The sequence below is a fragment of the Oryctolagus cuniculus genome, chromosome 2 (genome assembly GCF_051225735.1).
Source record: "Oryctolagus cuniculus isolate XC-2025 breed Fujian yellow rabbit chromosome 2, ASM5122573v1, whole genome shotgun sequence".
Taxonomy (NCBI): Eukaryota; Metazoa; Chordata; class Mammalia; order Lagomorpha; family Leporidae; genus Oryctolagus; species Oryctolagus cuniculus.
In genome coordinates, this window is record NC_142868.1 from 108,566,068 (window position 1) to 108,583,935 (window position 17,868).

At 43.7% G+C, this 17,868-nt stretch overlaps 1 protein-coding gene across 1 annotated transcript in view; it reads right to left on the reverse strand.

Moving 5' to 3' along the window:
- The window catches only part of MRPS9 (mitochondrial ribosomal protein S9), an 83,019-nt gene extending 66,137 nt beyond the window's left edge, over window positions 1-16,882 (reverse strand). The window contains exons 1-2 of the mRNA XM_002709815.6: window positions 16,730-16,882; window positions 1,489-1,668 (exon numbers count right to left, since the gene is read on the reverse strand). Coding sequence (XP_002709861.3) covers window positions 1,489-1,668; window positions 16,730-16,864 — 315 coding nt within the window. The 5' untranslated portion in view covers window positions 16,865-16,882. The remainder of the gene's footprint in view (window positions 1-1,488; window positions 1,669-16,729) is intronic.
- Between the last annotated feature and the right edge of the window lie 986 nt (window positions 16,883-17,868).

Sequence of the window (17,868 nt, forward strand, 5' to 3'; positions counted from 1 at the left end):
ATTCCTCATGAATACCAACAGATGACCTTGTGGTTACAGGCTGCCTAAGTTGCTCAGTCAGTGATGGACCATATATACTGTAAGAAATCAACTAGTGAAAGTATAGCCATCTTAGTTTGTGTAAGTACAACCTGATGTTCACAAAATGTCAAAATCAACTATCACCACATTTCTGAGAACTTAATACTGTGATTAACTGATGCATTACTGTATTTAAAAGCATATAAAAATGGTGTATCTATACAAAGATGCTTGCCTTCAGTTAAATCTAAAATCACAGGATGTCAAACGTTTTTAAAGATTAGAACAAGCTTTGAGGCAAGTGCTATGGTATAGTGGGGAAAGCTGCTGCTTGTGGCACCAGCATCGCATATGGATGCTGGTTTGAGGCCCGGCTGCCCCTCTTCAGATTTAGCTCCCTGCTAATGCACCTGGGAAAGCAGAAGGGCCCCTGCACCCGTGTGGGAGACCCATAAGAAGTTCTTGGCTCCTGGCTTTGGATCGGCCCAGCTCTGACTGTTGCAGCCACTTGGGGAGTGAACCAGTGGATGGAAGATCTGTCTCTCTCTGTAGCTCTGCCTTTCAAATAATAAATCTTCAGAAAAAAAAGAACAAGCTTCAAAATCATTAAAATTTAAGTTTCTCAGCTAGTTACCCTTACATCTTTAGCATAGAAGTATTATTGACCATTATTATGTTTATCAGAAATGTGATAATTCAAGAGTGCAACAGAAGTAGAATTCTGACTCAAACTCTCAAACTTAGGCCCTCATTTTGAAAATTCAAAATATGTTTAAGCGGATAACAAAATACTGGACCAACTTTTACTTGTGAGGTTTACTATAAACTTGACTCTATTTTCATTACTATCACTTTGTAAGAAAGTTTAATCTGAGACTAAACAACAGGATAAACATTTTCAAACAATGTATAAGCATTCAAACTGGTATCTATGAACTTGAAAAAAGAAAAGTATTCGTTTCTAACTCATATTTTAAACTTGGGGCAAGTACTGTGGCATCGTAGATGAAGTATATTGTCTGCAGTGCTGGCATCCCATAAGGGTGCCGGTTCAAGTCCCAGCTGCTTCACTTCTGATCCAGTTCCCTGTTAATGAGCCTGGGAAAGCAGCAGAACGCGGCCCAAATCCTTGGGCCCCCATACTTACATCTGAGATCTGGAAGAAGCTCCTGGCCCCTGGCTTTTGCCTGAGCCAGCCTTGGATGGAAGACCTCTCTCTCTCTAACTCTTTCAAATTAAATAAAAAATAATTTAAAAAATGTTTGAACTCATCGTACTTTGTAATGCTTCAAATAGACTTGACATTGGTCTTTGACATCAGGCTTCAGCCTGGAGTGTATAGTGGCACTTCTCCTTATTCTGACAGTTCGGTTAAAATCTACACAAAGCTAAGGGCTCACACCAAAAAGCGCTTTCAATATCTGAAACTCTACAGCAATCACTTTCCACCAGAGTAGCTATACTCACATCGATGTCCTCTTGGGTAAAAGTTTCTGGGTCTTCTCCCATCATGTTGGCTAGATGTCTCTTTCCTATGTTGAACTCTTCAATCTGCTTTTTAATAAACTCCTCTGTGTAAGTTTCATGTCTTGAGACTGGAACATTTTTCTTTGTCGTTACAACTGTGGTATGTATGGGCTTCAACAGCTGGCAGGAAATACATAGAGAAAAGAAAATATCTGAAATTAAACAATGATTTTATGGGTGGTCATCTCTCAGTAAAAAAGGACATTCAAGCAGTTGTTTTTCTTCATTATGATACTCAGATGACAGGAGGCTGGAAACAAAAAGTACCCCTAAAAAGTTGTTAGAAATTGATCCTTATTCAAAACCTTGTTTACAAAGTAAAATACTGGCATTAAAAACAAAAATAGGGCAGGCATTTGACATAGCAGTTAAGATGCCAGTTAAAACGTCCACTTCCGATCTCAGGGTACCTGGCTTTGATACCTAGCTCCAGCTTCCGAATCCATCTTCTTACTATTTCAGACCCTGGGAGATAGCAGCGATGCTCAAGTAACTGAGCTCCTAGAGAGACCTGGACTGAGCTCCTGGCTCCTGGCTCCCACCCCAGCCATTGTAGGCATCAGGGGAGAGATCAGGTGGATGGGATCTCTCTTTGCCTCTCCACATTTCAAACAAATAAGTTTTTCTAAAAAAAAAAAATTTTAAAAACCCTACAAGTTGTGTGCTCTTTATTATAATCAAACATACTGGATACTGATTGGTTAATGTCAATGAGTCATGGTATTTTACACACAGAATGAAGAGTAAAATGTCACTTGTTAAGAAAGCACAAATACACACACAGCCAGAAACCAGCAAGCAGAAGACATGGCAGTAAACGGGCATGCACTTGGGAACAGTACCCTTAGACTGCAGGGACTCACCTTGTGTGAGGGTAAAAATACAGCCTGTCTTTAAACGTCCTGACACCGCTAATTAGCTTGAGACTATTCCACAGGCTTCCCACTGCACTGATTCAATGAGGAAGCGGCTTCAGCAGACATTAAGCAGAGTTCTTATTGTTAAATTGGTTCAACATGCTAACTGCAGAAACAGCAGCTTTCACATCCTTTTAAAACACGAGTGATCACATCACACTTGCTGCTGTTGGTCCTTTTATGCTGCAGCACTAAAATTTCCCTGAGGCATTAATGTTTCACCTTCATTAAGTGGTACAGAAGAATCTGGAAAATATTTGCCAACGACATTCAGCTGCATTCAGAAGCTGGCCATACCCTCCCAGGCCTTCCTTAACATTGCGAGCTTGAGGTTCTCAAACGTCACCCCTGCCCCAACAATTCTAGACACTCATAAAGCAATACTGAGACCTTAAAGCTACAATCCGCTTGTTTCTCTTTCCATAAACATAAAAACCTCTCACAGATCCATCAGCCACCGCACCCGCCCTCCTTCCCGTCCATGCCCTCCCCTACAGTCCTCGATTCAGCTGGTTCTACAGTAATGTGTCATTATAGTTACGACAGAAAATACCTGAAAAACACAGGACACATATAATTTCCAATAACGGTGAAAAGAAGTGTCCTTAAACTCTTCTAAATTAAGGCAAAGAAAATAGGTTCTTCCTCACTCTTTAATGGGTAACAAAAGGGCAATTTACAATTCCATGAAACTTTACAGTTCGTTTTTCCTCAGAAGAGCACAGAGGAGTTTCTTCTTGAATTTAGTTATTAAAGATTTATGTTATTTCTTTGAAAGGCAGAGTTACAGAGACAGAGGGAAAGACAGAGAGGCCTTCCATCCACTGATTCAGTCCCCAATTGACCACAACCGCCAGATCTGGGCCAGGCCAACATGAGGAGCCAGGAGCTTCTTCCAAGTCTCCCATGTGGGTGCAGGGGCCCAAGCACCTGGGCCATCTTCTGCTGCTTTCCTAGGCACATTAGCAGGGAGCTGGATAGAAATTGGAGCAGCCAGACATGAACCAGTGCCCACATAGGATGCTGGTGCTGCAGGAGGCAGCTTATCTCACTACGTCACAATGCCAGTCCCTCTCCTTCTTAAACATATTTAGTCAGCAACAATGTTATGTTCTTACAGTGCTTCATGGTGTCACTATCAATGAGTAAACTCATGACTGTGCCGTGCTTTTGTGTGGGTAACCTGGTCTATAAACATATCCAGGCTTTACACTGCACTGCCCCTGTCCACCCAGCCAAACATCACCAGCACCAAATCAAATCCCTACCCTGGGAGTTTCACGATCTATGTTTTCACTGTTTTCCAGGGTTATTTATTTATTATTTATTTTAATGAGTCCATGTCTCTGAGCAATGTAGATTGTTGCTTCCCATATTCAAAGTGAAGAGAAAACACTGTTATGATGCAAGGATCGTGGGTGGTACACACAGAAAATTGGGACCAAAAAGTGGCAGTCACAGCACAGAGGTAATTCTCCCAAATGTTTCACAGTCAAAAAGATTACATTGCTGGTTTTATAAATACAACAATCTACTCAGGAAACAGGTGAACCTGCAATTCAAACAAAATGCAGACAATACATTTTGAGATTGGTTCCACTATACTTCCACCAATACCCAGTCTCAGGCCTCAGGAGAAATGAGCCTCTTAGTGAATGTGGCTCTGTGCACTGAAGGAAGGAATTCTCAATGAAAAGCAAGACCAGGGAGGAAAGCAGTGAGTTCTCCTCTGGGAATGACGACTTGGTTCTGCGTACAGGTCTGTTCATATCCTCACGAGATAGGATGCTGGCATCCTCACAGCAGTGCAAATGGCAGTCCTTAGTGTTAGAGTAAGATGTCTCTCTTCTACTAAGAAACAAATCAGCTTATTGATGAGGTTACTTGTCCTATGACCACTATTTTCTTGGTGAAAGATGAGGTGGACAATCAACTAAGAGCAGAGGCTGGTAAGTTTGATGGACTGAATACTTCATAGTCAAAGAGTAATGATACAGTGATTCCAAAACATCAACAGAAAAACTGAAAGAAAAATTAGAAAAAATTTTAGGTATCTATTCCTACTGAATGTGAGCTAGGAGAATAATACCAAAGAAATATGAATCAACATGTATACAATCTTTCTATATTTTGTCAATTATCTTTTTACAGATTTCCTTTATATATATCAGTGGTATATTTAATGAACTAATTCGTTTCTGAGAGTTACTTCTTAAGGTAGATTGTACTTTTCAGTATTATGGTCTTTCATACCCATGTAATAATTTCATCTTGAATTCAATTTTGTTGGATCATAATATTACAAACATTTCAACCTCCCATTTATATTATCCTGAGCTATCACTGATAATCTTTTTCATTTAAATTATAGGTTATTTTAGGATTTTCCTTTCTTTATTTTAGAAAGTCAGATTTACAGAGAGAGAGAGGGAGAGAATCTTCCATCCTGTAGTAAACTCCCCAGACGGCCACAATGCCCAGTGCTACGCCAAGCTGAAGCCTAGAGCCAGGAGCTTCTTCCGGTCTCCCACGTGGGTGACAGGAGCTCAAAAACTTGGGCCACCTTCCATTGCTTTTATTAATAGATGAGAATATCTCACTAACATAGGTTTTAATAGCTATTTTGTATTCTCATTCATCTTATTTTATCTTTACATGTTTCATGCTTCCTATTTTTTTTTTTCTCTTGCTCTACAGAAAAGAAAAATTTGTGGGCTTTTTGCCTTTTGACCTAGCAATTTGGACAGTAGTCTGCTTACTTTACCAGTTGCTACTGAAATGTCTCTGAGCAGTTGAATCAACTTCAGAAACAGCGTCTGCTGAGTTCTCACCTAACTCTTCTGCTCTCCTCTTCAGTCATGGCAACGATCAGGTCTTCAGTTCCCCATCTAAGTCAGCTTCTCAGTCTTAAGACTTGTCCTTTGTTTCTACATTCTGTATAATTTTACCATTTTTACTCCATGTTTCTTTTTTTCTTTTTGCTTTTTCTGCAGTGAGTTCTGCTTACTGCAGCTACTCTAAATTTTTAGCTTTCTCTATTGCTGGTTTAATTTCAAAATTCTTGCTCCAACAGTTTCTTCAATTCCATCTTGTCTTACTCTATTGTCCCTTCATCCATTTTTTTAAATGTCCTCATCAGTGAGAAGTTGTATTAAAATAATCCCTTCATTTTGCTGAATAAATAGCCTTTCATCTCCTCATCCATCTCTTCCACACTGTTCCTTTTTGTCGTCTGACCCTACAATTTCCGCACGTTCTCAAGCAAGAGTTGATCAGTGTCTTGACGCCTCTTCTCTTCCCTTGACTTAACGTGTTGTTTCCGGGGTGGGCATTTAGCCTAGTCTGTGCCAGTTATGATGCCTGCAGCCCACAGTGGAGTGTGTGTTCCAGATCCATCTCCAGCTCCTGACTTCAACTCCCACTAATGCAGACCCTATGAGGCAGTAGATCATGACTCAAGGAATTCAGTTCTTACCACTCCTGTGGGAGGCCTGGACTAAGTTCCCAGTTCCTGGGTTTGGCTTGACCCAGTGCTGTTGTGGGCATCTGGAGAGTGAATCAACAGATGGACTGATATCTTTCTCTCTCTCTCTAATTTAAAAAAAAAACAAAAAACAAAACAAAAAAAAAACAAAAAAAAAACAAACAACAACAACAACAAAAAAAAACAACTGGAGTTTTGTGCCAGCCCATATTTTCCAGTTTATGAAATAGGGGTGTGTCTTTCCTAGTTTTAATAGACATGGAGGGGCTGGTGCTGTGGCATAGTGGGTTAGGCCACTGCCTGCACTGCCAGCATCCCATATGGGTGCTGGTTTGAGTCTTGGCTGCTCCACTTCCAATCCAGCTCTCTGGCCTGGGAAAGCAGCAGAGGATGGCCCAAGTGCTTGAGCCCCTGCACCCACATGGGAAACCTGGAAGAAGCTTCAGGCTCCTGGCTTTGGATTAGCGCAGCTCTGGCCATTGCAGCCAACTGGGGAGTGAACCAGCAGATGTTAGACCCCTCTGTGTCTGTCTGTCTTTCTCTCTGCCTCTCCTTCTCTCTCTGTGTAACTCTGTCTTTCAAATAAACAGATGAATCTTAAAAAAAAAATAGACATGGAGTTTAAGCATATATATATAAACATTTGTATTGCTATTCATTATAAATGGCTTTAAAATATCCCCAATGCACTGGTTTGAGTCCCAGCTGCTCCACTTCCAATCCAGCTCCCTTCTGATGTGCCTGGGAGGAACAGCAGAGGATGGCCCAAGTCCTTGGGCCCTGCACCCATGTGGGAGATCCAGAAGAAGCTCCTGGATTCAGACCAGCCCAGCTCTAACCATTGTGGCCTCTCCTTCTCCCAGATCTCTCCTCTCTCTGTAAATGCTGCCTTTCAAATAAGTAAATAAATCTTTTTTAAAAAAATTCTTAATTTGATATTTTTCATAAAAATCTCTTTAGGATCCTTTTCAGACACTTTACCATATTACTTAAAAATATGATATTCTGAAAATATGTACCAAATTTACAAAATGATCACAGCATCAATACCAGGCTACTGAATATATGTATTACATGTTCTGAATTATCTCGGCAGTGAAAAATCATACAAAAAATTTAAATCCAAAGGATTTCATTATTCATTGTACAATCAATCCATTAAGGTGAAGTTGAGAGTGTGAAAAAATCAGATCTTAAAAACTAAAAATTCCTGGAGGAATCTGCTTTGCCAGTATTAAGAACAATTCCTCCCAAAATTTCCTTGGGTTCTATTTCCAACTGAAAAGCTATGATGAGAAAACGTTCCCTAGATTTTCTGTTTATGGGATAGCGTAATCAGCGGGTCAGACAATTACAATTTCAATCAAGCAGACTGCCAAAGAAGCAGACACATCCTGACACAGTAGTGATGTCCCAAATTTGGCCAAATGCCAGCATCACACACCACTTTAAAGGTACTACAGTGGTATTAAGAAGGAGTATCCTTTTAGTTTAACTGAATAAAAATGGAACAAAGACGAGTTGCTAATGTGAAAAGGCAAAAATTGCATACCTCAAGGAATTAAAAAATGGATCTAGAGAAAATGTGGGTAGAAAGAAACAATATAAGGACTCCAAGAAAGTTAACCTTTTTGAATAGTTTTATACTCACATCAAATAGAGATCTCTGCATATAAGCAAAAGAAGCTGACTTGATTTACTTAAGCAAAAGGACCGTTTCTTAGAAGGTTATTAGTAATCCACAAAACCACATTTGAAAGCAAGCAAGGTCCAAGGAATGTGTGGAAGCTAAAATGTACGAATCCCAATGATCTACGGCAAGTTGAATGTAGCCACTGAGAAAAAGGAATTCCGACTGCCTTGGCTCTATGCTCAGGATCTCAAGGAGGCTTGGGCGGGGGCGGATATCTAACAGTGCATCCCCTGCCTGGATGCCTGGTTATAGTTCTTTTAGACTATAGCCAACAGGAAAGAATTCCTCCTGAGGAAACTGGGGTGCTGTGACATTGGGAAATGGGTGCTAGGATAAATAAACAAGGAAATCCATTACATCACACACACAAAACTCATCATTTATATTCATTCCACAAACTTAAAAATTAAGAGACTTAATACATTTACCAAACAAATATAATCTTATGAAGCTTCTTTGATCCTGACTGAAGCAAACCGACTTTATGAAGTGATTTAGGACAACCAGGGAAATCTGAACATGGAATGGGTAACAGATTAAGACCTTAAGATATCAAGAAACTTCAGTTCATCCTGTTAGATATGGTAGGGGCATGGAAACTATATTTAAAAACCTTTTTTAAATGTAAAAGACCTTTATTCAAATATCTATAAATAAAATAACAGAATGTTTGAGACTACATTAAGGGGGGGTGAAGAAGAGGGAGAGATGAAACAAGACTGACACAATGTTAGTAACAGTTGAAGCTGGTTCATGGGGTTCATTATATTCTATTTTTGTATATGCCTGAAATTTTTAAAAAGAAAATTCTAAAAAATATTTTACAAGTTTAAGAAAATTGGAGCAACTATAGTTGTGTACCACATATTGACGTTTTGGTTAATGTTGGACCACATATACAGCAGTGGTTCCCTGAGGGTATGATACAGCTCAAAATTGCCATCACCTAGAGGCTTAGCCATCATAACACTGGAGCTCAATGCATTACTCAAGTTTTTGTGTGATGCAGATGTAAAGAAACATACTGTGCTGCCAGTCATATAAATGTGAAACACATAAATTATGTATAGCACATAATGCCTGATACTGATAACAAATGACTGTTAGTGCCTAACTGTATGTTTTATTATTCAGAGTGTACTATTTCTTACCAAAAGATATATAAATAAATACATTGTAAAACCGCCTTAAGCAGGTCCTTCAGCAGGTATCCCAGAAGGCATTGCTATCCTAAGACATGACAGCTCTGTACATGTTACTGCCCTTGAAGACCTTCCAGTGGGACAAGATGTGGAGGTGGAAGTCAGTGATACTAATGATCCTGATATCTTGGAGGCCCAAACTTGCTTGTGTGTGTGTGTGTATTTGTGTGTGTGTAACAAAAGATTTAAAAAGTAAACTGAAATAAAATGAAATAACAAATTTAAAAATAGACTATACGTATAGTGTGGGAGTGTAACAGGCTATGCCATGTAGGTTTGTGTAGGTACTCTATGATAGTCACATAATACATCCTTGCTGTTAAATAGTGTATGACTGTACTATAGGCCTGGCTCTGCACTAAATTTTTTCAATCAATTAACTTATTTATTAATTTATTGGAGAGAAAAGAGAAAGACCTCCCATCTACTGGTTCACTCCTCAAATGCCACAGCAGTAGGGCATGGGCCAGACGAAAGCTGGATGCAGGAACTTGACCCAGGACTCCTATGGAGGTGGCATGAACTCAACTTGAGCCATCATTTCCTAAGGTGTGCATTTGCAGGAAGATGGAACTGCAATCAGAGCCAGGACTTGAACCCAGGTACTCTGCTATGGGATGCAGGCATCTTAACCAATTTACCAATAATTATAAAGCAGAATTGATTCGTGTTAATATGAGAATTCTGCCATAATGAGATGAGGAAACATGGAACATGGTAAAGATGCAGTTTGATGATGACAGCTCTATATAGCAAAAAGAATAATGTGGCAGGTGTTCACATGCACACATATATGCCCATACATAAGAACTTCATACATTTGATTCAAGAAACAAACAGCAAGCATATATGTGCTATCTGTAGTCACCCTGCTAGTCACTGTAGCTAGGAAACCAAGGTTACATTCTTTTTCTTCACAGGAGGTTTACAAACCAACTGTCTGAAAAGGAGACACCAGGGGCCAGTGTTGTGGTTAAAACTGCTGCCTGATACACTGGCATCCCACACAGTGCTGGTTCAAGACTCGGCTGCTCCACTTCCAATTCAGCTCTCCACTAATGGGCCTGGGAAAAGCAGAGCAAGATGGCCCAAGTGCTTGGGCCTCTGCCACCCATGTGGGAGACATGGATGAAGCTCCTGGCTCTTACTTCTGCCTGGCCCAGTCCTGGCTGTTGCAGCCATTTTGAGGAGTGAACAAGCAGATAGAAGATCTCTGTCTCTCCCTCTCTCTTCTATGACTTTCAAATAACTAAATAAATCTTTAAAAAGAAAGAAAGAAAAAGAAGACACTAAGAGACACTCAGACAATAACAATAAGAAGTATATGTGGGTCTTCCACTGTTACAGGCCTCTTCCAAATGGGTCCTGGGGACCCTGCCTCCTGATGTACGTGCCCTCGTACAATCTCCTCCTCCTTTGAGTGCAGGGAGGAGCAAGTGACTTGCTTCTGATGAGCAGAACTCAATTAAAACGATGGGAGGCTACCTCTGTGATGCAGATTCTGTCCTTTGCTCACCGTCTCCTGACCAACTGGTTGGAAGTCAGGTGTAGATGTGACAGGCTGCCCTACAGAGAGGCCCACATGGCCAGGACTGCGTGAGGGCTCTGGCCAGCAGCCAGAAAGAACTGGGGCCCTCTACCCAACAGCCTTGGGAGTATCTAAGTCTCACTCATCACCACACTGAGTGAGCCTCGAAGCCGATTCCCCCAGGTTGAGCACTGGGGTGACTGTAGCCCCAGCAATACCGGGACTGCTGCCTAATGGGAGACCCTGAGCAGAGGTGGGCCTCGAACTTTGACCCACAGTCATTGTGTTCTAACAGATGCCTGCTGTGGTAAGCTGCTAAGTTCTGTGGTAACTGGTTATGCAGCAATCAACAGCTAATAACATCCATCACCCTAATTATATCAGTAAAGCATAATACAAGAAAGTTTAGTTATTTTACCATGAAAAGATAGACGGGAAAGATGGTAGCATCTATTACCAAGCTCTCTTTAAGAAAGATATTTATAAACTGCTATTTGTTTACTTCATTTGAAGGCAGACAGGCAGGTGGTCTCTCCTCAGGTGCTCACAATGGCCAGAGCTGCGACAGGCCAAAGCCAGGAGCCAGGAACTCTATCTGGGTCACCCATGCGGGTGGCAGGGACCTAACTTCTTGAGCACATTAGCAGGAACCTGTAATAGGGAGCAAAGCCAGGACTCAAAATCAGGCACACAGATATGGGACAAGGGCATCTTAATAGCTGTGCCAAATATCTGCCACAGAAAATGCACATTTTCATTTACAGATTCTTTCCATATCTAAAGCAATGAGGAACATCCTAAATTCCACCCTTAAAAAAAAAAAAAACAAAGTATAGGCTGGTGCCACAGCTCACTAAGCTAATCCTCCACCTGCGGTGCCGGCACCCCGGGTTCTAGTCCCGATTGGGGCGCCGGATTCTGTCCTGGTTGCTCCTCTTCCAGTCCAGCTCTCTGCTGTGGCCCGGGAGTGCAGTGGAGGATGACCCAAGTCTTTGGGCCCTGCACCCGCATGGGAGACCAGGAAGAAGTACCTGGCTCCTGGTTTCAGATTGGCGCAGCGCGCTGACCGTATCGGCCATTTGGGGGTGAACCAATGGAAGGAAGACCTTTTCTCGCTCTCTCTCTCTCACTAACTCTGCCTGTCCAAAAAAAAAAAAATCTATATATATATATATATATATATAGATTTATTTATTTGAGAGGTAGAGTTACAGACACAGAGAGGAGAGGTCTTCCATCCACTGGTTCACTCCCCAAATGGCTGCAATGGCTAGAACTGGGCTGATCCAAAGCCAGGAGCCAGGAGCTTCCTCCTGGTCTCCCACGAGGGTGCAGGGGCCCAAGGACTTGGGCCACCTTCCACTGCTTTCCCAGGCCATAGTAGAAAGCTGCATTGGAAGAGGGGCAGCTGGAACTTGAACCGGTGCCTATATGAGACACTACCCACTAAGCCACAGCGCTGGCCCCAGGGTTTTGTTTTCTACTGCTAATAAACTGAGATTTAAAACATTATATTCAGAGGCCAGAGCTGTGATGTAGCAGGTAAAGCCACTGCCTGTAGTGCTGGCATCCCACATGGGCGCTGGTTCAGGTCCTGGCTGCTCTATTTCTGATCCAGTTCTCTGCTGTGGCCTGAGAAAGCAGTGGAAGATGGCCCAAGTCCTTGGGCACCTGCACCCACGTGGGAGACCTGGAAGAAACTCCTGGCTTCGGATTGGCCCAGCTCCGGCCGTTGTGGTCATCTGGGGAATGAACCAGCAAATGGAAGACCTCTCTCTCTCTCTCTCTCTCTCTGCCTCTCTGTAACTCTGCCTTTCAAATAAATAAATAAATCTTTTTTAAAAAGTTATATTCAAAAATTTGGCCTAGTGGTTAAGACGCCTACATTCCACACTGGAGTGCTTGGGTCCAAGTCCTGGCTCCACTCCGAATTCCAGCTCCTGCTAATGTGCACTGTGGAAGGCAGCAAGTGATGGCTCAAGTAGCTGAATCCCTGCCACCCTAGCAGAAGACTCATATTGTGTTCATGGCTCCTGGCTTCCCCCCTGCTCAGCCCCATCAGTTGCCAGTACTTGGGTAATGAAACAGCAGATGAGAGATCTCCCTCTCTCTCCTCTGCCTTCAAATTAATACATTTAAAAAATCATAAATATCAGATAAAGCTAAATTTGCATTCCTATATTAAATTATCTATATCAGTAGAGGATTCAGCAAGTCATGGGTAACCTCTATAATACACCATGAAAGGGAACTGTCAAGTGCTCATCATCACACCAACACTATTTTTAGTTGTGACAGGTAGAAACTTAAAGTACCTTAGTATAGCAAAAGCAGGTCATTCTCTGACACTTGCTGAACTTTCCAATCCCATCCTTCACCATCTTCTCACCAAAATCCTATGCTAGTATCAATTATCTTTTGCTGCCAGAATCCACGATTGCTCTGTTCATATTTATACGTTTATGTCCCAGAACCAAGTACTTCCTTTATTATATAATTCCTAACTGCTTTTACTATTGCCTCCTCTGGGAGACTGCAAGTATCCACCAACCTATCCTCTACAACTCAGGTCTGAATTAGACATTGTATTTGGTGCTCTTGGATAGTAACCTCTGTATAGTTCCTGGCACACTGTAGGTCTCGGATACTCATGGATATACAATCCGAAAGTGTGGCCATTCGCTAAGCTTGTCCTCCCTTCCTCAAAGTTGAAACACTCAGATATCTGCAGTGGTTCTGAGGCATTAATACGAACCATGCAAGACTGGTATGCAGGAGGAAGTCTGCTAGTAAGGGCAGCAGGCCCAGGAGTTGTAGCTGAACACAACTTGCAGCTTCTTCCTTGTGCATTAGTACTTCTGAAGCTTTTTGTTTTAACTGTGTTACTGTGACCCACAGTAATATCTACTGGTTATACCAACACCTGGTTCACATTTACTCACATAGAGAAAATGCAACAATACTCACCCTGCATGAGATACACTTTTTATTATTATTCTATTCTCCCCACTCCTTTCAAGCTGTTTGCAACCTCTGAAGATGTTTCTTAATTAAGGGGTCATGACGCAAATTTGAGGGGGAAGACAAGACAGACACAGAATGCTAATCACTCAAGAAGTGATTAAATTTGTTTTTCAAAACATAGGTCCCCAAGAGAAAAACATAACTACTGTTGTTAGAGATGGAAGCAAAGAAAACATTAATATTTCATGCAGACAAGCTCTGTGCCAGAAAAAAGAAAAACACTTTATACATGGAATCCCTAAGGATCTAAAGGGGCCAGGTATGTGTTCCAGTCACATCTGAGTTGTGCTTCATGTGGTCAACTGAGTATGCTGCGGTGGGATCAGGAATTTGGGGCTTCAACCGTCTCAGGACCATCCCTTGCCCATGCTAAGGGTCTGGTACTTGTTTACTTGCTACTGTCTGGTACTTGTTTACTTGCTAATAAATTGTTTACTTCACTGTGCCTGGCTCAAGGGCTCAGTGAGCATTTGCTATATGAAGGCAAAGACTGTATATCAAGAGTGGCCAAACAGATGAAAATTAAACCACCAAGGAGCTGGTGTAGTGAGTAAAACTACCACCTGCGATGCCAGTATCCCATATGGGCGCCAGTTTGTATCCTGGCTGCTCCACTTCCAATCCAGCTCCCTGCCAGTGGCCTGGGAAAAGCGGAAGAGGCTGGTCCAAGTGTTTGGGCCCCGGCACCCACATGGGAGTCCTGGATGAAGCTCCTGGCTCTGGTCTGGCTCAGCCCTGGATATTGTGGCCATCTGGGGAATGAACCAGCGAATAGAAGATCTCGCTCTGTCTCTGCAATTCTTTAAATTAAATAAATCTTTTTTAAAAATTTAACAAGAAGAAATCATTCTTTATCCATCTTATTGCAGTAATAACAAATAAAACCTAATGTAGTAGAAAGGAGGAAATCATCATACATCAATGATGAAAGATGAACTGCTTTAGTCTTTTCAAAAAACTATATGGAAATTTCTATTAAAATTCAGGATATATGCATCTTGGCAGCAGTAACTTCCCAAGTGGAAATCTCTCCCACAGAAATAAAAGCATCAGCTCCTAAGAACTGGACCAGGATGTTTACTGCAACACTCTTCATGGAAAGAAATCTACATGGAGCAAATGCCCATCACCTGTTATATTAATTGTGATATATTCATGCCACAAAATATTGGGCAATTTAAAAATGCTTTAGACACACATTAAGTGACTTGGAAGTATTTCTACGATATATGTAAGCTGGAAGAGCAAAAAGTAGAATGCAATCCAATATATTCCATTTTTTTAAAATTGATTGATCTGAGAGGCAGAGAGACAAAGCAAGAAGTTAGGGCCAGAGAGAGAGGGTGCATATTTCTATCTGTTGGTTCACTCCCCAAATGCTCACAATGGTCAGGAATGGGCTGGGCCCCGAACCAGCAGCCCAGGAATTCAATTTAGGACTCTCACATGGGTGGCAGGAACCCAATTGCTGGAGCCATCACAGCTTTGTATCAAGGTCTGCATCAGCATATGTTCATGTAGGTTTGCATATAATGATAAAAACATGCAGAAAGGCAATGAAGGTTAGCTATGTACGCTTGAAGTTCAGGGGAGGGAAAATTAGCCTCCTCTACCTCTGCATGAATTGTCAACAATAAAAATATTCTGCATTCTACAGGCCCTTTCATATAATTATATGTACACAGAAAAGATATACTCAAAAAGATGCACAATTTTAAGAAGAAAAGACAAGAAAAAAGCTGGGACAGCCTTGTGGCACAGCAGGTTAAGACGCCAGTGCAAGGCAGCACCCCAAATCTGAATGCAGGTTCTAGTCCCAGTTACTCTGCTTTCAATACAGCTCCCTGCTAATGTGCCTACGAAAGCAACACAAGATGGCCCAAGTACCTGGACCCCTGCCAGCGACATGGGAGACCTGGATGGGGTTCCAGGCTCCTGGCTTCTGCTGGGCCTAGGTTTAACTGTTGTAGCCATTTGTGGAGTCAACCAGTAGATGGAAGATCTGTCTCTCTTTCTGTCCATCTGCCTTTCATGTAAATGAAATAAGAACTTCCAGCACATTTTCCAGCAAACAAACCCAAATGTTTGACAGATAAAAGAATGGATGGATTGGTTGATTTAAGTTAAAACCTAAAAAAAAAAAAAGCACACTGAAAAAGATGGTATTCTGGGGGGAGGCATTTGACCAAGCAGTAGGGACACCTGCACCCCACACAGGCGCACCTCGGCCCAAGTCCTGCATCTCCTCCAGAATCCAGTTTCTGCTGTGTTCACCATGGGAGGCAGCAGGCACTGGCTCAAAGCGCTGGGCCCCTGCTACCTATGTGGGATACTTGTCAGTTCCTGCCCACAGGCTTTTGTCCCAGCTGGGGTCACTGCAGACATTTAGAGAATGAGCTGGGGGACGGAGCCCTTTCTGTCTCTTTACAACTCAAATTTAAAGGAAAAAAAAGATTCAGTATAGTTTTTAGAACACAGTAGCTTACTTCTATGCAATAGCTGGTACTGGTTATCACTCTCCATCCAGGAAACACTGTCCTGTTCTCCATGACAAATATGTGGTTCTCCCCTGTCCTGCGCAGCTTATTCTCAATCTCTTGGGGCCTGACCTTTGACCTGTTTGTCCATCAAAGCTCTACTCCTCTGCCTACTCCTCACTCAGTGCCCTCTCCCAAACTGGTCCAATCCATTTCCAAGGACTCACCAACCACCTACAAGGTAACAGAGGACTTCCAAGTCAATTATCTTCCTGTCGATTTACTGGTCTACTGGGAATCTCCAATTGGAGATCCCACAGATGCCTTGAACGCAATTATACCCCCAAATGAAACTCACTGTCTTGCTTCTCAAATCTCTTCCTCCTCCTGAGATCCCATGTCCGTTAACTGGCGAGGGAGCGTCTTGGCTGGCCACTGCCCTCAGGATTAAGGGGAGTGTACCAACTGTGGTCTCTCAGAGGAAATTAAAACAGAAAACGCCCAGATGCAAAGGCATTTTTTTAACAGCATTCTCTCCAATCCCCGTTCCGCTCTAGTGTTCGGGTCCCGGGCACGCCCGAAGGACCGGACCCAACAGCCCACTATTTAGGCACTGATCCCTTAGCCCCGCAGCCCCAGTCGAGTCAGGGGTCGCTCCGCCTCGCCTGCAGGTAACTTGCTCTCATGACACTCCGCAAGAACCAGAAGCAAATCTCAGAGCGGCAGCTGCAAGCCAGCACCCACCTCCGCACCCCCAACCTCAAGCCTCCAGGGTCCCGACCAGAAGCACACCAGGCGCCGGCTTCACCTCCCCACGCTACCGGGACCACCGCTCCCAGTTCTCCCAACGCCTTACCTGGGATCCAGCACCTCTCTGAAACTCAGCGGCCGCAGTTTTCCAGAAGCCTTGCCTGGGGGCGAGGGTAACCCTACTCCCGATAAAGAGGCGGTAGCACAGCGCGCCGCAGCAGGACACACAGGGAGCCGCCATGTTGGTCGTGGGAAACCCGGGCGTCAGAGGCGAGGGGCGGGGCCTGGGGCCTGCGCATGCGCCAATGCGCGCCGCGGTCCCGAGCCTCTCAGAGGAAGAAGTTGTGGGGCCTTTAAAGCACAAGGGGTGTTTCCTACGGGCCGAGGCTGCTCGTCGGTGATTGGACGCGTGGGATCCGCGGGGCGTGTCCGACACCATCCCCGGCCCGCGCGCTCCGCAGCGGGAGGGGTCCTGGGTCGTTTATTTCGGCCTCTTTCTGTCTCTTCACTCCCAGACCCTAATCTTGCTGCAAATCGCCGTGGTGGCTTGTTGACGCGCCCTTCCCGCCCGTGCGCATCGCTGCACCTGGAAGCGGCTTTGGCTCCGCCGAGACCTGCAGTGGAGGGGCGCGGGGGCTGGGGCAGTCGGCGGCACCTGCCTCGTTCCTGTTCGGAATTCGCGGTTCTCCAACCTCCGCGCTCCCTTCCGCTGGAAGGTGCCCCGCGGCCCTGGGTGCCTGCTTGCCTGCTTTCCCCGCAAGGCTTTTCCCGGCTCCAACTTCCCGCAGGTGCAGGGCCGCCTCCGACACCTGCCCGGCCACACTGGGGTCTCGGCGCACGCGTTTCCACGCTGAATGATTGGAGGCCTGCGGGCGCGTCGCCTTCCCTCCAGCGTTACCACCAAGCCTTACTTACTGGCAGCCCTCGCCGAACGGAGTGGCGGTTGAATGGAGGTGCGCATACCTGTGCCCCTCTGACACGGCTCCTCGAAATCCGTATTAAACGGCAGAGTCAGCCTCCCTCAAAAGGGTTTCCAGGCGCTTCCATTTGCCCACACACAGAAAACCTGGGGTCACACAAAGTTGTCAAGCAAATACATGGCGGCCACTATCAACAGCATTTAAACGAACAAGCAAAAAATGGTTTCACCGTAGGAAGGTACAAATGGCATAATTTCACAATACAGAGTAGTTCCCTAAATGGACTGCCTTTAGTCATAAGGGAAGCTCACCCCGTTCTTGCTGT